This window comes from Tarenaya hassleriana, unplaced genomic scaffold (genome assembly GCF_000463585.1).
Source record: "Tarenaya hassleriana unplaced genomic scaffold, ASM46358v1 Cleome3, whole genome shotgun sequence".
In the NCBI taxonomy this organism is placed as follows: domain Eukaryota; kingdom Viridiplantae; phylum Streptophyta; class Magnoliopsida; order Brassicales; family Cleomaceae; genus Tarenaya; species Tarenaya hassleriana.
The window spans coordinates 7,591,652-7,613,528 of NW_010966177.1; the positions used below are offsets into that span (position 1 = coordinate 7,591,652).

Here is a 21,877-nt window from a genome sequence, read left to right on the forward strand (position 1 = left end):
CCCTCACAAAGTCCTAATCAGACCTACCCAAGTGATAACTAGACCATAACAGCCCTAGTTACATAACCAAAAAATCCCGACTAGACAACAACAACACCCTAATCAGACTTAAGCCAACCCTAATTGACCAACCCCTGATTAGATGACCATAAGTACTAGTTAGACACCTAAAAGTCATAATCACCAAACCTAAGCTAAACCCTAATGACTTACCAACCCCTGATTAGACTTTTAGCACCCTAATCAGACTTGAACTAAGCCTAATTGACCTAATTCTAATCTGATCAGACCCTATAAGCGCCTAAAACCAACTCCTACAGACCTGCCCTGATCTAAACCGACCCCTACAGACCTATACCTAGTGATTCTAGACATAACCGACCCCTAAACCAACCTGTTTTAGTCAAATCCCAGTTAATCAGACCTAACCGGTCAATGTACCGGACTCTATGACTCAAAACCTGGTACTTAGGAGTCTTATCTAGTCCTAAACTAGATAATACCTAAATCTATAATCAGATTCTAATCTGATTAGACCTAGACAACATCTCTATAGACATTCTAAACCTCTAATCAGTCCTAACCAAGTCTATTTTGACCTAATTATCTACTGATCAGACCTAAAATACGCTAGACTAACCCGAATTTGGCTAAACCAGACCTAAACAAGACCTAAATAGCACTTACAGACCTATATCAGACCTGTACCAGCCTATTTAAGCCTAATCAGACCTCCTACCCAACTATTAGGCTTAAATAGGCTGGTACCGGTCTGATATAGGTCTGTAAGTGCTATTTAGGTCTTGTTTAGGTCTGGTTTAGCCAAATTCGGGTTAGTCTAGCATATTTTAGGTCTGATCAGTAGATAATTAGGTCAAAATAGACTTGGTTAGGACTGATTAGAGGTTTAGAATGTCTATAGAGATGTTGTCTAGGTCTAATCAGATTAGAATCTGATTATAGATTTAGGTATTATCTAGTTTAGGACTAGATAAGACTCCTAAGTACCAGGTTTTGAGTCATAGAGTCCGGTACATTGACCGGTTAGGTCTGATTAACTGGGATTTGACTAAAACAGGTTGGTTTAGGGGTCGGTTATGTCTAGAATCACTAGGTATAGGTCTGTAGGGGTCGGTTTAGATCAGGGCAGGTCTGTAGGAGTTGGTTTTAGGCGCTTATAGGGTCTGATCAGATTAGAATTAGGTCAATTAGGCTTAGTTCAAGTCTGATTAGGGTGCTAAAAGTCTAATCAGGGGTTGGTAAGTCATTAGGGTTTAGCTTAGGTTTGGTGATTATGACTTTTAGGTGTCTAACTAGTACTTATGGTCATCTAATCAGGGGTTGGTCAATTAGGGTTGGCTTAAGTCTGATTAGGGTGTTGTTGTTGTCTAGTCGGGATTTTTTGGTTATGTAACTAGGGCTGTTATGGTCTAGTTATCACTTGGGTAGGTCTGATTAGGACTTTGTGAGGGACTAGGTAGACTCGGGATCGTAGAACTGGTTAGGAATTTGTTGGGGGCCATGTAGACTCGGTGTTATAGGTCTGATTAGACGTAATCAGGTCCGGTTAGCCTTAAGTTAGGTCTGGTTAGACGTAATCAGGTCTTAAGGTAGGCTGCATTTTGAGTCTAATAGGTCGGTTAGGTAAAATATACCTAGGGTAAGTCCAATCAGGTTTGTGCGAGAGTCTAAGCGGTCGGTTAGGTAGAAATATACCTTGTGTTAAGTCCAAAATCAGGTCTAGTCTAGAGTGTATTAGAGTCCGTTAGATTGGTTTAGGTTAAGTACCTAGGTTAAGTCCCGTTGGGTTGAGTTCTCTTAGTCTAGTAGGTCTCATTAGGTAGAGGCGTACCTAGGTTATAGGACCGATAGGCTAGGGATAGAGCGTGTTTAAGCACGGCTAGGTAGAAATATACCTAGGATTAAGTCCTCTAGAGTTCGGTCTCATCCCTCGTGTCATGTTACATCACTTCTGGGGTCGGGTAAGTCACTTCCGGGTTGAATCGGTTTTTAGACTCAGGTTTTATCGTCTTAGGATGATGGAGTTAGATATTCTAACTCGGTATACCCCGAAAGGGGGTATGGTGGAAGGACTAGGGGTCTCGGGCAAACCCGAGAAATCGGGTGCAGGAGTAGGCCAAGGACCAGGTGGAGTGAGTTGTTCCGCGGGTAGGTAAGGACACTACAAGAAGGTGTTATAAGTCCCGGATGACGAGGTAGGGAGAGTCCGAGGTAGAAGGACGTGTTGACCTCGGAGGAGTAACCGAAGTTGCTTCGGTTCTCGGTGGAAGGTCAGGAGGTGAGGTCTCCACATTTAGGTGGAGCTTCCTCGGGTAGGATGCTCAGGAGATGGTGTGAGCTGTGAGGTGTCGGGATTCACCGGGTAGAGTCGGTGTAGGTTGGCGCTAGGACACTCCCTCTCGAGGTGGAGTACGTGCACTCACGTGTCTCATTCTCGGTGGAGCATTCGTAGAGGACTAGGATCGTCTTCACGGGACAAAACCGTGGGACAATCTTAGTTGGCAGGTTAGGGTCCGAGGGTAGAAGTCGCATACTCATAGGTAGTGTAGACTCTACGGGGATTCTGGGCTAGGTATCTAGCGGGTTCGGTGGTATGACTCAGGTTAGTCTCGGAAAAGTCGGGATAGACTTAGGAGACAGGTAGACGTCGGGTGTAATCCTCGGGTTAGCTAGCGGGTATAGTCTTGAACTTTACTAGGAGGGTTAGTTAGACGGTCTAGGGAGTCATACAACCGAGGGTAGCGTTTTCCGGTCGGACGACGCGAATAGGACTACGGTTCGAGTCTTATCGGGGTGAACGTTCTAACACGTTTACCAAGTGTTTCAGGTTTGGATAAGCTGATCGGTGGCGGATAAGGCGACGAGGCCACGAGGAGCCATCGACGGGAGCTTCATCAGATTGAGGGCGACATGTGACTAACTCCGGGACATCAGGTAAGTGAGGTAAGTCAGGTAAGTTACACTTTAAATTCCGACGAAAGTCGAAGGATCGACGAAAGTCGATCGGTGCCGGAATCGGCGAACCACTAGTGTTTATTTCTATTATTTTGTTTGGTTTCCCTTTCTCCACCAAGGTGGAGATTGTTAGTTTGGTGAAGAAGCGAAACCCTCCGTGTGAGGGAGAGTCTTTTGGATACGCGGCGTTTTGTGCGCAAGGGTTAAATGAAACCCTAAGTCTATCGGTTCTTTGTGGTAAAATGACACGGTGCTCGAGAAGAAACTTCGAGAGAGAGACAAAGACGATCGCAGAGGCGATCGTGAGGAGGAGGAAAGATCGCGGTGGCGGAGGAGCTTCCCGGCGATGGAGAAACTTCGACCGGTGGCGGTCGCCAAAGGTGAGTCGCGGAGAAGGTCGGTAAGTCTCTCGTCTCCTTTCTCGTGGTTTTCTCGGTGAGCCTCCGGTCTTGGTGTGGAGGCCGCCGTGGTTCTCTCTTCTCTGTTGTATCTTCTTCTTCTAGTGGATTCGCCGGCGCCGTTCCGGCCGAGACGTAGGCCCGAGGAAAATCGGTAGCCGAACTCGTAAAAATCCGTTGTGTTCTTTCGATTCCCGCACGTACGAGAGCCGGAGTGGCCGTGAGAACTCGATATCCACTTCACAGCCGCTTGTATTTATAAAGAAATACCAAAAGAGAAATACAAATATCCCATAATCAGAGAGGCGTACCACTCTCTTTTACACCCAACTCAAAACATAATTCTCGATATCCCAAACCAACTAAACAACGTAGATAATAAACTTTCTCCAACAACCCTGCGTATAACAGAAATGTTCACAACCATTAATATTGTACTGCAGGTGTTTCCTTGCCTCCCTCTGCTGCTACCTCCACGTCAGACTTCTCTCTTCCATCCCCATCTTCTTCCCCTTGATTTCTAACAACCTTGGCCATGGTCGTCTCTTCCATTCCCTGTTCCTTCTGCGGTATATTCGGAAGGGTTTATCAACACCCCCTCAAGCTTCAGCTTGCCCTCAAGTTGAAAGGAAGAAAATTGCTCCACGAATATCGTTGTTTGCTCCCACGTGACCTCATGGCGAGGCAGACCTGTCCAAGCTATGAGTACCTCCAAGAACTCGTGATTATCATAACGTGATTCCAACAACGACTCAGGCTCCAACACCCATTCCAGCTCGACCGATAGTTGCTTCGACAAGTCCAAAGGGGAAAATGAATCCCCGACTGTCTGCTTGAGCTGAGAAACATGAAACACTGGGTGAATTCGGGCATCGGCTGATAAACGTAAACGGTATGTTGTGGCTCCGATACGCTCCATGACTTCATAAGATCCATAGAAACGAGCAGCTAGCATCTGAAACCGCCTCTTGGCCATGGACTGCTGTCGATACGGACGGAGTTTCAGAAACACCCAATCTCTTGGCCGAAATTCCAGATCTCGACGAGAACAATCTGCATACTTCTTTATTCTCTGTTGGGCTCGGGCGAGATTCTGTCGAATTTCCATAATCATGTTGTGCCTCTCCTGAAGCTCCTTCTCCAACTCGAAATTAACAGTGGAGCCCAGATCGTAACGTAACAGTGAAGGTGGCTCTCGTCCATACACAACATGGAAAGGGGTAGTTTTAAGCGACGAGTGGTAGAACGTGTTGAACCAAAACTCCGTCCATGGCAAGTATTTTTCCCACATCCTCGGATGATTCCCCGCATAACAACGCAAATAAGTCTCGAGACATCGGTTCACTACCTCCGATTGGCCATCGGTTTATGGATGAAACGCGATATTGAGCTTAAACCGAGTGTCCCCGAGGCGAAATAATTCTGTCCAGAAATGGCTGAGGAATATCCGATCACGATCATAAACTATCGATCTTGGATAGCCATGTAGCCTTACCACTTCTCTGATAAACACGTCAGCCACTTGGATAGTAGCGAAAGGGTGACGCAGACCGGTAAAATGGCTATATTTACTTGAGCGATCCACAACCACCAAAATTGTATCGACACCCAAAGATTTCGGCAATCCCTCAACAAAATCCATGGAAATGTCGCTCCAAATGCGTTCGGGAATTGGCAAGGGCTATAACAATCCTGCCGGAGCTAAGGTCGAGTACTTGTTCTGCTGGCAGATTATACAACGAGCCACATACTTCTGGATATCAGCTTTCATACCCTCCCCATAGAAAACTGCTTGGACTCGTTTGAGGGTTTTGAGTAACCCCGCATTTCCTCCCATGGGCCCATCATGGAATTCCCGAATAATCACTGAAAGAAAGGTCGAATTTACCGGAATAACGAATCGGTCATTGAAAAGTAACGTACCTTGACGAAGGTGATAACCCCGAGGCACATCCTGTTATAGACGCAGCTTTGACACGATGTCGGCCAACACTGAATCAGATTCCACCTCCTTTTGTATTTGTTCCAACTGAATAACCGAAGGGATCGTCAGGGCGGACAAGGCTGTGATCGAAGATAAGCTTTGAACTGACGGAATGCGAGACAGCCCATCAACACCCTTATTTTGTATTCCCGTCTTGTATACAATATCAAAGTCATAATCCATTAGTTTGGTTAACCACTTTTGATATTCCATACTTACAGCTCTTTGATCCAGCAAGTACTTTAAGACCTTTCGATTAGTGATGGCAAAATGAGTCAGGCTCGCGAGCCGGCTCGCGGTTGGCTCGTTTTTTATCGAGTTGGGCTGAAAAATAAAAGACCAAATAAAAACGGACTGAACGGGCCAGCTCGCGACGAGCCCGAGCTCAACAGGGCTAGCTCGGTCGGCTCGCGAGCTGACATTAAAAAAATATTAGGGTTTCATATTTTAATTTCTTCACTTCTTCTGTTTATATAGCAAATTAAAATTCATGATATGTTGATGTTGGTGCATATTTTTTTATTATATACTGATGTTGTTGGTGTATGATACTTTTTATGGTGATGTTGGTATATATTTTTTGTTATATTTTGATGTTGTTGGTACATTACAGTTTTTTACGTTGGTTTGGTTTTGTTAATTTTTCTTGATTTAGATATACTTTTATTGATTGGTATATTTAATATTTTATTTTATGTTGAATGACTTCAAAATATTGTTATGTAGATTTTAAATGATTAATTTTCATGTAATTTTAAAATTTTTTCAGATAATTATATAAAAACGGGTTGGCTCGCGAGCTGGCTCGGAGCTCGGACAATTTGGTTTGGGTCAGAGTTTTTCTAGCTCATAAAAAAATGGGTTGAATGGGCTGAGCCAAAAATGAGCTGGCTCGAGACGAGCCGGTCTGGGCCAGTCCGTTTTACATCACTACTTTCGATCCATGTGAACTGTAAAATGAGACCCAACAAATAATGTCGCCAGCGCTGCACAGCCAGAACAATTGCCATCAATTCGCGTTCATACACTAGTTTCAACTTGTCCCGATTTGACAGCCCGTGATTGTAATAAGCAATTGGTCGATTCTTCCGCAACAACACCGCCCCTGTGACAAATCTAGAAGCGTCAGCCTCGATGACGAATGTATCAGAAAAATCCGGTAGACTGAGGACCGAACCTGAAAGCATGGCTGCCTTGAGGAGGTCAAACGCAGCAGCCGCCCGGTCAGACCATTCGAAACTGTCTTTCTTCAGTAACTCCGTCAATGGACTTGCTAGCAACCCATAATTCCGCACAAAACGCCTATAATACCCGCTGAGACCGAGGAATCCGCATAACTCCTTAACGGAAGAAGGATATGGCTCTGTTTTCGCCGGATCTGTTTGGACACCTTGTTCCGAGATTATGTGCCCTAGATATTCAATGTGTTTTCGGCCAGACGCGCACTTCTTCTTGTTGGCAAATAACTGATGTTTTGCGAGGACAGACAACACCTCTCTTAGATGTCCCAAATGATCTTCCCATGTTCTGTTGTAGACTAACATGTCATAAAAAAAATACCAGAACGAATCGGTGCAGAAATGGTCAAAAAATTTCATTCATCATGGCCTGGAAGGTTGTTGAGGCGTTGGTGAGTCCGAATGGCATTACGAGGAATTCGTAATGGTCATCATGCGTCTTAAAGGTCGTCTTATGAATATCCTCCTGTCTCATCCTAATCTGATGGTAACCCGATCTCAGGTCGATCTTAGAAAAAATTGCTGCCCCAAACAGTTCATCTAACAATTGGTCTATCATTGGAATCGAGAATTTGTCCGGCACAGTGACCCAGTTGAGTGCCCGATAGTCCACGCAAAACCTCCAGCTTCCATCTTTCTTCTTAACCAGTAGAACTGAGCTGAAAAATGAACTGGTGCTAGGCTGAATAATCCCCGCCTTCAGCATCTCCTTCAACAATTTTTATATCTCCTCCTTGTGGGCGTGGGGATATCGATAAGGCTGTACACTGACAGGGCCAGCGTCTGGTCGTAATGTAATCGTGTGATCCCGACCGCGAGAGGGTGGCAACCTTGATGGCTCGTCAAAAACCCTGGCAAAAGCTGACAAAACATAGTCCAATTCCGAAGGATGACTTCCTGAATCAGCATGATCGACACACACAACGTGAAACTCAATCAAGTAACTGGCCTCGCCTGTTGGGACGTTCTTGATCAAGGATTTGAAGGTTACCAGTGAATTTTGGAGTTGCGGGTCACCTTGTAATGTGACTGCCTTCGATCCCGCCTTGAATCACATCTCTAACTTGTTGAAATTCATTTGTTTGTTGCCCAACATCCTTAGCCACTGAACTCCGAGAATTCCATCAGCGCTCCCCATATCCAAGGGAAGAAAATCTTCCACGGCTTGCCAATATTGGATCGTAAGTAGCACAGCCCGACAAATTCCAGCAGAACGAATAGTAACCCCCGTTCCGAGCGAAACCCCATACCCAGAAGTCTCAGATAGGTTAAGATGCAATTTGTCGATGACCGCAAGTGATAAGAAATTGTGGGTTGCCCCACAATCCACCATCACTACCACCTCCATGCTGCTAATGGAGCCCCGAAGCTTCAACGTCGATGGCGAAGTAATGCCCACCACCGAATTGAGAGATAAAGCCGCCAGATCCTTGGTTTCTGAAGCAGATTCTGTAACCAACTCAGGGACCGCATCCTCCGTAAGTAAAAATTCACCCTCTTACTTCACGAGAATGACTCGCGATCCCTACAACGGTGCCCGCAGAAATATTTATCATCACATCTGAAATAGATCCCCTTCTTCCGTTTTTCATCCAGATCCGAGTCGGTGACTCGACGAACCGCCTGAGATTTCGCCAAAGGAAGAAATGAGTTAGGCCCAGAAGCTGTTGGGCCAGAAAAGGTAGGCCTAGAAGACTCAGCACGTCACGGCCCGTTCCAGCGTTGTGGCCCACTTGAGCCTGAGGCCGGTAATGAGATCGTGCGAAACGGGTTTCCGGTCGGCGTAAACCCAGATTTGCTGCTGCGGTGGTCACCAGACTTGCCGCAAGTGTTCCGATAGTCTTGCTGTCCAATTTCAGGGCGAGGGGAATTGTACGTTCGAGCCCCGATGGTTCGAGAATCTCCATCATGTGCCGAATATCTCTCAACCCATTTTTGAATGCTTCTTCCAAGACATCCGCCGGAATGTGAGAAAGTTGAGCTAGAAGCGATTCAAAAGCTCGAACGTATTCCAGCACCGTTACTTGTTGTTTCAGGATGAATAAACAGGCCTTAGCCATTCCCGATACACTGACGTCAAAACACTCTAGTAACCGGTGTTTAAGATCCTGTCAGTCCTCAAAATGACGACTGTTGTGCTGCCAGTCATGCCAATGCAGAGCTTCACCATCGATACTGATGATGGCGTGGAGTTTGTTCTGCTCAATGATACCTCCAAAACAGAAATACCTCTCTGCGAGAACTATCCACCATGCAGCGTCATCCCCTTCAAAAATAGGCATTTCAATTTTTCGGAGAATAAAGTCGTTACCGTCAGGAATCGCGTCCTGTGGCGGTTCCTCTGTGACAGTCGGTGGAATCTGATCCACGGTGAGAAACGGGGCTGGTGGGTAGGATGACTCAGGAGCGTCCCTGGTTGATTTACTGTGACGATCGACAACCGTCTGAGCACATGTTGATCACTCTGGTGATTTGTCCGGTGGTTCGCGCTGACCCAGAAGTTGCTGCATCATTTGCTTCAAGACTTGAATCTGGCCAACTTCCTTCTGCATACTCACTATAGTCTCCTGCAACTCCCCTATGGATGATTGAAATCTCCCTTGCATCTCACCCATGGCAGACTGAAATCTCCCCTGCATATCTCCCATGCCAGACTCCATTTTTCCCAGCTTAGAGTGCACCAAATCTTCCAATATTTCAACACGATTATCCTTAGGAGGCATTGGCGGATCGATATGCTCTGATACCACTTTTGATACGATTTATAATAGAAAGACAGATTTAGATAAAATAATGTCGCTTGTATTTTTGAAGAACCCAAAAGAGAGATACAAATATCCCAGAATACTCTCTTTTACACCCAACAACTTAAAACATAATTCTCGATATCCCAAACCAGTTAAACAATGTAGATAATATACTAAGCCAAACCTCCACACAAGCTGAGGTGGCACTACTACTCATAGCCTGTACATAACAAACTTTCCCCAAAAATCCTGCGTATAACAGAAATATTCCCAACCATTAATATTGTACTGCAGGTGTTTTCTTGCCCCCCTCTACTGCTACCTCCACGTCAGACTTCTCTCTTCCATCCCCATCTTCTTCCCCTTGATTTCCAACACTTTCCTTGGCCATGGTCGTCTCCTTCCTTCCCTTGTTCCTTCTGCGGTATATTCGGAAGGGTTTATCATCATATCAGTAGTAAGATTTCATGATTTAGTAGTCACTGTGATAGGATTAATGATACTACTGTCAAGTGTTCTTAAACTAGTTTCCTTCAAAGCTAGATTTGGTGTTTTTCATAGAGTGATGATGTGTTCGGACAAGACTAGGAATTGTTCTCTGATGTCCATAACTTTTCAGGCTCGCATGTGGGATGTGTATTGTGTTCAGGACTGTAAATTCTTCAAGTGTGCTATGCTCCGTAATCCAGATGATGATGCCCGGGAACACCTCGTGGCATCAAACGTTCTTTCTCAACGACCCATTTGGGTTTCAGGTTCTCTTCTTTTCCCTTTTTTGCAACTATTGTCTCGTCCAATATAGTCAGATCTATAACCTCATTGTAACATTTTCTTTGTTGATTCTATCCCTATAACAAAGATTTTTGCTCCAAGTTGTTGTGTAAAACAAGTTGAGTTCTTATCAGTGATCAGGGCCATAAGGGCATAGCCTGTGAGTCTCCTTATATATTTATATACAATGCATACAGGACCAACATGTATCGTTTCTATGTCTGTCTTTTCGGCTTTTAGCTCATAACCTAACCACCCAATCTCTATAGGAGTAAACTATGGGTTGTAATGGTTTAAGTTTTCCAAGGCATGTGGGTGTTCATGTTAATTGTTGCATCTTACTGCCTTCCTACATCCTGCAATGTCCAGTTTTTCTCATTATAATCGGTATCATGTCTGGGAATAAGTGTACATGTATTACTATTAGGTGACTATTACGTGTGTAATCTCTGGTACAAATTGTCCTGTGGCTTTCTGTTTTATTGGATCTCGTTCCTTTTTTTTCTCACTTTGACCCCTTCTAATCATATTGGTGAGAGCGTCTCTCTTGGCTGATTTAAAGGACAGTCAATTGTTTGCCATAATCTTTTCGGGATGAACCTATTGCATGTGAACTCTATAATGAAGGTGATTAAGTTAAATGAAATATCTCAGTGACTGATATTTTTATTGCAGAGATCCTCATTGTACTGTTAGTTTCCGATAGGAAATGCATATGATACCGTACTCCTTTCACGATAATCGCTTCTCTTGTTTGTCTTTTTTCCATGTATAGTTTTAACAACCACTGTCTACTTGATGATTGGTTATTAAACACAATACTATAGTTGTTCACCTGGTTATACTATTTTATTGATGATATTACTTCTATTTTCTTCGCATGGTTGGTCCAGAAAGACCGTAGGTTCATATATAGAAACATGAACCATCGTCTCCTTTTTAATTTTTCTAATGTCATAACACCAACGTAGCATCTGAGGCTCTTGTTCACAGGGCATTATCCTATGCTTAGGTTATCAACTTGTATGATATTCTAAGTTCAGACATCTTAGTTAGTGGTTGCTTAGAAAAGGAAAATGATATAACAGATTGCGTTACTGACAAGAGTCCCATATTGGATGAGAGAGAGGGATTGTGAGCCAAACTAGTTTTTGTGGTGGAGTTAGAACCCAAACTATATCAATTGGTATTAAATCTTGGCTCTCTACTCACCGATGGGCCTCTGAAGAGTCGTTCTCCTGCGGGCATGCGGTCGACTGGGTGGTTGTGAAACGATCAAGAGAGAAATGGTTGGGTTGTGACTGAAAAGCCGCTAGCGACCAGATTTGCCCCAGTACCGTGGTCGTTGTCTAAAGGGGCGGTATTGATTAGAGTCCAACTTTAGTGGGAGAAAGGGATTTGTGACCAGTATATAAAGAGGGTCAAACTTCCACTCTAAAGTTGTTCGGGTGAGTTTTACCTATGTACTTTGAGACTTAGTTGAACCCATTATAGATGGGTGCATTCTATCAAATTGATAAGAGTCACATATCTGTGTGAAAGAGGTATTTGGGATCAATATATAAGGAAGGTTAAATGCCCACTCTTAATCTAGATTTTGTATATAGATTTTGTGGTGGAGTTAGAGCCCAGAATATAACAATTGGTATCGAATCCCAACTTTCTACACATCGGTGGGTCTCTGATAGGCCATTCTTTTGCGGGTATGCGGGTGACTTGGTGGTTGTGGGACGATCGGGAGAGGAATGGTTAGGGTATGACCGAGAAGTCGCTAGCGACCAGATTTGTCTCAACGTCTGGCCGTTGTTGTCCAAAGGGACGGTATTGATAAGAGTCTCACATCGGTGAGAGAGGGATTTGGAGCCAATATATAAGGAGTGACAAACCACCATTCTCAAACTAGATTTTGTGGTGGAGTTAGAGCCCAAACTGTATCAGATACCAATTCTCTTTTGGATGTTATATGTCTCTACGAGTAATGAATCATTGATCCTTGTGATTCAATCTAGATGATGATGATGATTATAGGGATGTCAAAATGAGATGAAAAACAAGCCAAACCAGCTAGCTCGCCACGAGCTCGGCGAACCCCCGAGCGGGCTCACGAGCCCAATTTTTTTTTTTTTTTAATATTTTTCAAATAATTTTAAAAAAGAGTTATCAAATTTAAATATTTTTTATTATTTTAAAATATATTAATTATTATTTTTTAATTACTTTTATAATATTTTTTATTATATTTAATATTTTTATTTTTTTCCTAGCTCGCGAACTCAAGCGATGTGGTCCGAACCTTGATTTTTTTGTTCCGAATAAAAACGGGCTTAACGAGTTGGGTTGAAAAATGAGCTGGCTCAGAATGAACATGTTCGATCTGGTCAGAGCCGACTCGTCTTGACATCCCTAGATGATGATGATGGGAATGAATGAAGAGTGTGAATCTTCCGGCGAACAAAAAAGTGTGTTCTTTTCTGATTTACTTTGATCTTTAACCATGTGGCTACTGCATTTGTTATCCGGAAATTGCTAAGTCGCTATATGAAAGAATAGCAGAAACAGGCAAAGAAAGATAGTGACTTTCTGAAATCCGAATCCCCGGGGGGGAACGGGGAAGAAGAAGATGAGTCAAAGCAGCAAGAGAAGAAGAGAAGACTATATATATGCACATGGGGCTGTGAGGTTGATGGGAAGGACTCAACGTCTCGTCTGCCATGAACCTGCAGCCCTTCCTCACTGTAAGGTATGCCTCTTTCTTCTCCTCCATTACCTTCAATACGTTCTCGAACACGTTCACTTGGCATGGAATCCTCAGGACACCCGTTTGCTGGACCCCGAACTCCTCCTCCGCCTCAAGAAGCAGCTCTTGGAATGCTTTCTGGCTCAAATACTCCATCCGTATGGTGTATCTCCTCTGTCCAACATCCCTTGTTCTCTCTTGATTAGAATTGATGTATTTGTACAGTTTTTCGGCCATATTGTCATATAAAAACATTGTAACTTTTATTTATACTTTTTTTTATTAGAGTTACTTAATTTGTAGAATTTGTGATACTTTTATTAATCTTTTATATAAAACAAATTCATAGTAAAGGCCGTCTTATTAATTTAAGAATTGTAAATTTGTTTAACCATATATGTGGACTCTTAAGCTTTTTTCATATGTAGCATAATCATGCATAGAGGTCAAATTAATATCTCTTGTACATTTGCTATATAATGTCATTTTAACTACATATTTTTTTTTATATATATATGTATTTTACAAAGTGGTCTTTTCAACGGTTTTACCTCAATCTTAGCGCACCCTTTACGAAATAAATCTAAATATATAATTTGTAACTATTTATATAATTTCCGATTTGAAAACAAAAATGATAATTATTTGGACAATATAATTTTAAAAAATGGGCAATTCCTTTCATTTTGGGTTGACTAAAATGAGTTTTGCTATAGAATCCACATCTTATTTTTTCAAATACATCCTTAATAATGTATCGGATTTTGGTAAGACAACCAAATCATACGCACGCACATACGATACCTATACACACATAGGTAAAGTATGCATGTGACATTTTTTTGTGTGTAAATGTATATGACATTTTGCATATGTAGAACAACCCTAATAACAGTTTTACTGATCCCTAATAATAATTAAATTATCCTGACCGAATATATATGACATTCTGCATATGTATAAATAACCCGTACAATACGATACATATCAGAAGTACACGATTCGTGAACGTATATATACGTATGAGTTATTTATTTGCTCAAATGATTAATCGGTTGGTTCACAATTCGTATTCAAATAGATATAATAACAATTCACAAGAGGGGATTTTGTTAATTGGGTTTGTACTTTTGGACCATTACTTGTCCGTGTTTTCTAATAATATGTGTTTTGGAAAATATGAAAATGAGAACTTGCGTTAGTGGTGACCGCTTAAATAATTGAGACAACGAATAATCGAAAAAGTAATTAACTAAATTTCAAATTATCTGTCATGTATCCCCTAATGTTATAAATGTAAATCCGAAGACCATATTAAATCAACAATGAAGACACCGTTAAGTTTTTGCCATTTCGTTTTTAGAAATTATGTTTTATAAACATAATTAGCTTTTGGTTATAAATAATCCCATCAAACCATATTTAATATAATTTAATTAAAGACTCTATTGGATATAATTTTTTTAAAACAAATTAATTAAAGACCCTTTTTTCCATCTAGATTTTATCTTTGTAATAGTTTTGTATTTTCATACTAAAAATAAATTACAAACACGGTCTCTCTTCCAAAAAAATAATGAATACAATATGGTTTGATGGGATTATTTATAACCATTTTGGAATAGCGACTCATCAAATGTTCGACCAATAATAATAATAATAATAATAATAATAACAACGACAACAACAATAATATAAAATATAAAAAGACTAAAAACAGACTACAATAATGGAAAATGTGATTTAGCAATAATCATTTATTACAACGTTGTTAAATGCATTAATAAGAATAAAGCCAAATACTAATATATATATATATATAGTTCAATAAATTTTATCCGAAATTATAGCCGGTACGTACATATAATTTTAAAATTTTATTCTTTTGAAATTCTACCATAATTAAATGAACCGAATAATTGTTATAAATAGGCAAATGGCTTCAAATCAAAATAATAAACAATGGTTTTTAACGTGTTCCGACAAGAGAAAATGAAGAAGGTGGTAGAATATTTCATGTTACATCCAATTTGAATAGGTGAAACGGTGAGATGGGTATATAAAGCATATGTCTCACCCCAAATTTGAGCCTCAATCCAAGAATGTCTTTTTGATATATTTCTGTCTTTTAGTTATGGATACCCGTTGGATGGATACCCAGAGATAGAAACATAGATAACATTTCTCTAAAACCCATGAAGACGAAAACGAAGACGGATATCTCTAAAAATGCGGGTACCCGACCCGTGCCCAACTCTAGCCTCAAGTTGAGGAGGAGACCGTAATTCCAATTACATGGCTTAGTCCCAATCCAAGAATTAGTTTAGACCTCCCCAAAATATCCGGTTATTACGAAATAATTAAAGATGAGAATTTGTTTAACGATGGATAAGAGTCACAATATTTAACCTGTAACAGATTAAATATAAAACTAAATACTATAATTTATGTTGAATTGTTCAGATATGATTTTATTCTCCACAATTGAAAATTCAATGTACACAGAAATTATACATTCTCGATGAACACGGAAAAATGTTCATTTTATTTTATTTTATGGGTTTTCGGTTTTCATGTGCAAGCTTTTTATTTTAAATTATTCGTAGAAAATATCGCAATTCACGTTCTAGCATATTTCTCCATCACAAATACATTATTTTGCCAAATGCAATCAAAAGTTATTAAATTTAGCAAGTTTATGGTGGCTCTTCAACCCCTTTTTGTAAATGGTCGATGAGTGTAGATGGGTTGTAAAGGAATTTTAAAGGAATGGAATACTAACTTTTGACAAAAATAAAAAATAAATAAAATTTAGCAACAACCACAACAATATATAATCTAACAAGAAAGAAATATTCATAGATGGCACGTTAATATAGTTTAAGACATAAAAATTTAATAACAAATAAAATTTGGTAGAGATACTAACAATATTTTAACAAAATTGTATAGAAGTTTTTAACGAAAAAAAATTGTTTTTAGCATTTGATGATGATAAATATTTCCATATACACACATATATAATTATATATACACATATTATCATCATAGCTTCTAATTTTGGTTGACTCCACCACGTATTTGTACCAACCAATCATAAGGAATAACAAACTTTTTTTTTATCAAAGTTAATTACGTCAATATTATAAAAATTTCAATTATTTAAGAGCTAAAAAAGTGCTAGATGATTGATTGCTTTTAGTTTTCCTTTAGTAATAAGGATCAAAAGAAGAAGCACTAATATTAGGGGGGAAGTTGGGATTGGGTGGATGCATGGCTACAAATACAATGTAAGGTACATCCCACTATATATTCAAAGTTATCTGATCGTTTCTCGAAGTTCGTGTATGTATCTCGTTATTTGATTAAATAAATATTGATTATGTATTTAATTGGGAATTTATAAGTTAATTCATCGATGTATCAACACACAATTTAAGACCATCCATAGAGGAAAACAAAAAAGGAGGATAGAAATACGTGCAAGAATAAAATGTCATATATGGACTCCAACTGGACAGTCAGTTTTTGGAGGTGAAAATGGCAAACAAAAGGACAAACATGCTCTCTCTCTCTCTCTCTCTCTCTCTCTCTCTCTCTCTCTCTCTCTCGTGCATAGGTGCTTTTGCTTTCTATTTCCATATATATATACACACACACATACAAGGAATTCTGAGAATAATACAGAAAGAGTCGAGGATTTCCATCGATGGAATGGAGGGAGTGTTACTTGGACGCGATATTGGTGCCATTAGGCCTTATGATACCGGCCATGTATCATGTTTACTTGTGGCACAAGGTACGTACCAAGCCACTCACCACCATTTTAGGAGTTAACGCCAGAGCTCGTCGACTCTGGATCCATTCCATCATCAAGGTTCTTCTTCTATTTTTTAATCCGTTTATTATTGCATGCAATTAGCAAGATCCGCTCTCCTATACATATATATAGATATATAATATAGTGATATAGAAGTACATGTATATATTAATAGAGAAATATTTTTCTATTATTGATAATGGGAAGAATACATCATAATATATAGCAAAATACAATAGAATATTCTAGGCATAATATCTAAGGTAAATCATAACAATATTAATGATAATATTCTAATAATAATATATTCCTATATGCCCCCTCAAGATGAATCATCTATGATAAATTCAATCTTGTTATATAAAAATTAAAAACTGAAATTGTGATCGTATTAAACGAATCATATTCCATGTGGTGGTGTAGTCCAGACTTGAGTTAGTGTTGCTTGATAACGTTTGAAGAGTTTGAGAGTCGTGTTCTCAGAGGCTGATGTGGCACGGATGTGCGGCGCATATGCGCGAGTTGGGTTGCGCGACAATGAGGTCGGCAGCGCAAAAAAAAATTGCGATGTGTATAGCGGCTAGGCCGGAGAAAAGAAGAAAAAAAAAATGGGCGCAAAAGCGCGACGCATAATGCGTGATAGTCTAGCAGCGGGACAAGAGAAGAAAATAAAAATAAGTGACGCAAATACGTGGATCGACGATCGGAGTTTTCCAATCGAAAGAGACTAATAGCCATGTTTAAAGAGGTTACAACGGCTAGGGTTGACGTCGATAAACGAACGTCGTCAGAGAAAAAAAAAGAATAGCACATCGGCTAGGGTTGACGTCGATAAACGAACATCGTCATTAAAAAAAATAGCACATCGGCTAGGGGTGACGGGGGGGAACACCGCCGTCGGGAAAAAAAATAGAAGAAAAAAAAAAGGGCAAAATAAATTTAAAACGATACTCAAGACAATGATACGATTGGATTTAATACATCGTTGTCATCTTCATCGTCGCTTTCGGATTCGACTGACATTGTTGATGAGAAGAAGAAGAAAAAAAATTAGAGCAAAAACCAGGCTCTGATACCATAATAGAGAAATATTTTTCTATTATTGATAATGGGAAGAATACATCATAATATCACTACAAAAAAACTGTGAAATTCCAACGGATTTTTCCAACGGATTCATCCGTTGCAAATTTTCCAACGGATTTCCAACGGATTCCCGTTGGAATAATTCCAACGCATTTCTAACGGATTTCCAACGGACGTCTAACGGATTCATCCGTTAGAAATCCGTTGGCAATTTCCAACGGCATATCAACGGATATTTGAGTTGGAAATTTTCCACGTATATTCCAACGGATTTCCGTTGGAAATAACGTTTGACGAATTTCAACGGATTGCCGTTGAAATTATTCGAACGTTACGAAACGCGGTAATAATTCCGACGGATATCCGTTGGAAATAGTCGAACGTTATAACGTTCGAAATATTCTAACGGATATCCGTTGGAAAGTCTAACGGTAACGAAAATTGCAACGGATTTCCAACGGATATCCGTTGGAATGTTTCTCTATTTATAACACTCCACCATAATTCGTCCAAACCACTCTCTAAATCACTCATATACTATTCTTTTACCAAAAATTCTCCTAAAAATGACATCTTCAACAAATCCGAATATTCGTTCGTCCCGACAGTGGATATACGAAAGAGTTGATTCGATTACAAAAGAGGTAACGCAAGAATTCATTAACGGTTTGGAACAGTTTATGAATTTTGCTTCTATGCAGCCGTTGTGTCAAGAACGTGGAAAAATGCTATGTCCATGTACAAGTTGTCGCAATTTTAAATATCGCAGTCCAGAAGATGTTTGTAAACATCTATTTCGAAGGGGATTTGTCGAAGATTATTATATTTGGCGATTTCATGGAGAAGAAGTTCGGACAATCACAACGGGACAACATGTCTCGGCCGAGCAGAGGTATGATGTAGATGAAGATGTAAGAAATCCTTATGTTGAAATGGTGACAGATGCTTTTCCTGGGGCGCCATTGGCTGAGCAAAACTTATCACAAGATCAGGAGGAGCCAAACGTCGAAACAAAATGGTTTTTCGACATGTTGGATATGGCAAATCATCCTATCTATGAAGGATGTAAAGAAGGTCAGTCACGTTTATCTCTTGCATCAAGATTGATGAGTATGAAAACGGATTACAATGTCACCGAAAGTTGCATGGATTCATTTTGTCAAACGTTGCGTGAATATTTATCTGAAAATAACGAAGCTCCAGAATCGTATTATGATACGAAGGCTATGTTGAAGAATTTGGGAATGCCTTATGAAAAGATTGATGTTTGCAAAAATGGTTGCATGCTGTACTGGGGTGAAGAAAAAGAATTGGTTAGGTGTAAATTCTGTGGGACTAACAGATACCGTCCGAGTAAGAATGTACAGAGACAAACTCCGTATAAAAAGATGTTCTATATGCAGGTATCGTACAGATTGAAGCGTTTGTATGAATCACAACAAACGGCTTCGCATATGAGATGGCATGCCTCACATTCTACCGTGGAGAAATGCAACATCCATCAGATGCTTTGGCGTGGAAAAACTTCAACATGGTATTTCCTCAATTCGCTGCTGAGCCTAGGAATGTGTATCTATGTTTGTGTACTGATGGATTTAGTCCGTACGGACAATCTGGCATGTAGTATTCATTATGGCCAGTTATACTTTCTCCGTACAACTTACCACCTGAGATGTGCATGAAAAGAGAATTTATGTTTTTGACATTGTTGATTCCTGGGCCAGAACATCCGAAGAAGAGTTTTGATGTGTATTTACAGCCGCTCATTAAGGAGTTGAAGGATTTGTGGGACATTGGAGTCCCTGCTTACGACGTAAGTGTGAAACAAAATGTTACACTGAGAGTGGTTCTTCTTTGGACGATCAGTGATTTTCCGGCGTATGGCATGCTATCGGGATGGAGCACACATGGAAGACTTGCATGTCCGTTTTGCATGGAGGAAACAGAAGCGTTTCAGTTGAGACATGGGAGAAAGACGTGCTGGTTTGACTGTCATCGCAGATTTCTTCCAAGGAATCATCCGTTCAGACAAAATCGTACGCCTTTTACCAAAGGTAAAATCGTTACTGAGGAAGGTCCTGTTATGCAAACCGGAGAGCAAATTTATTCTGAGCGAATAAATAGTGGATATTTGGATGATTTGGAAGCTTCTGTGCATTGTGGAGGAAATTTTGGGCATAAGAAGTGCAAAGGATTTGGTGATTGGCATAACTGGTATAAGCGTAGTATTTTTTGGGATTTGCCTTACTGGAGTTCGCTAACGCTTCGACACAATCTGGATGTTATGCATATAGAGAAAAACTTTTTTGATAACATCATCAACACCGTTCTGAATGTGCCAGGGAGAAGTAAAGATAACATCAACTCGAGGAAGGACTTGAAAGATATATGCAAGAGAAAAGAGTTGGAGTTGACACGTGATGGTCACGCACCTGTGCCGATATTCAGACTCACAAAACCAGGTAAAACGGTCTTGTTTAAATGGTTAAAAGAAGAGGTTAAATTCCCTGATGGATATGCATCCAAATTGGCGCGATGTGTTGATACTGATTCATTAAAACTTATGGGAATGAAGAGTCATGATTGCCATGTATTCATACAAAGACTCATTCCTATTGCATTTGTGGAGCTATTGAAACCCAGTGTCCACGGAGCGTTATGCGGTATCAACACATTCTTTCGAGATATATGTGCAAGATCTCTGAGAAGAAGTAATGTAGAGGTTTTGAAAGGCAACATTCCTGAGATACTTTGCGCATTGGAAAAGGTATTTCCACCTTCATTTTTTGATGTGATGGAACATTTACCTATTCATTTACCAGATGAGGCGATATACGGTGGTCCAGTACAATTTAGATGGATGTATCCATTTGAGCGATTTTTTTTCCATCTGAAGAAGAAGGCAAAAAACAAAGCAGCAGTGGAAGGATCTATCGTCAAACAGTATTTGTAAGAGGAGATCTCCTACTTCAGTTCTTTCTATTTTGAATCTCATATTCAGACGAAGAAAAGGAGGGCTATCAACGAAGACGATAGAAGTTATCTCTACCACTATGATTCATGTTTCGGACTTATTCCCGAAAGTTTTCAGCCTACTGGACGCCTCGGAGGCAAATCTGAAGAATATTGGTTAACTGTACAAGAGTACAATCACATCGCCACATATATACTGTTGAATTGTGAAGAACTTAAGCCATACGAAAGGTACACATTTTTTAATCTTAGATGTGATTAGAAATTAATTAATTACATATTTGCTAACAACATTTTTTTGTAAGACTTTTTGACGAGGATGTTTTGGCAACATATCCTAACCTAAGTGGGGAGGAACTTGAAGGAATGAAGGAACAACATTATGCATCTTGGCTTCGAGACTACGTAAGTATTCTAGCTATATATATATATGTACGTGTATGTATTTGTGTATTAATTTAATTTTTATACGCAGATTCAGTCATGCAGTGATAGAATTCCGGCATGGATCAGAGATATATCACATGGACCTGGAAGAAAAGTCATTTGCTAGTCGATAATGTTCACCCGAGGATACACGTTTCACACTTACGATCATGGAAAACATAAATCCACGTTCAATTACGGAGTTTGTATAAAAAGCGGGTCATCGGAAGATCCTGATTTCTTTGGGGTTCTTCGTCAGATTTTCCAACTCCAGTATCCAGCCAGGATTAGTCGGGTTGAAAACAATCATATTCAGATGTGATTGGTTTGATACAACGTCGGGACGCGGCTCACGGAAAAATCGATGGGGAGGTATTGACATAAACCCGAAACTAGGGGTGGGCGTTTCGGGTTTCGGTTCGGTATTCAAGCGGTTCGGTTCGGGAACGGTATTTTCGGTTTTATAAAAAGTGTACCAAACTAGAACCGAATGTTAAACGGTTCGGTTCGGTTCGGTTTTAGTATCGGTTCGGTTCGAAACGGTACCATTATATGAATACCAAATAAGTATCGAACTATACTATTTACACATATATTAGTGGAATATTCGAATTTTGGTTCGGTATTCATACGGTTCGGTTCGGGAACGGTTCATTCGGTTCCATAAAAAGTGTACCAAATTAGAACCAAACGTTATTCGGTTCGGTTCGGTATGGTTCGG

General features: G+C 40.3%; 1 protein-coding gene across 1 annotated transcript in view; it reads left to right on the top strand.

The window, feature by feature from the left end:
• The first annotated feature begins 16,423 nt into the window (after window positions 1-16,423).
• The window catches only part of LOC104819925, an 8,710-nt gene continuing 3,256 nt past the window's right edge, over window positions 16,424-21,877 (top strand). The window contains exon 1 of the mRNA XM_010550229.2: window positions 16,424-16,728. Within this exon, the coding sequence (XP_010548531.1) occupies window positions 16,561-16,728 (168 nt within the window). The 5' untranslated portion in view covers window positions 16,424-16,560. The remainder of the gene's footprint in view (window positions 16,729-21,877) is intronic.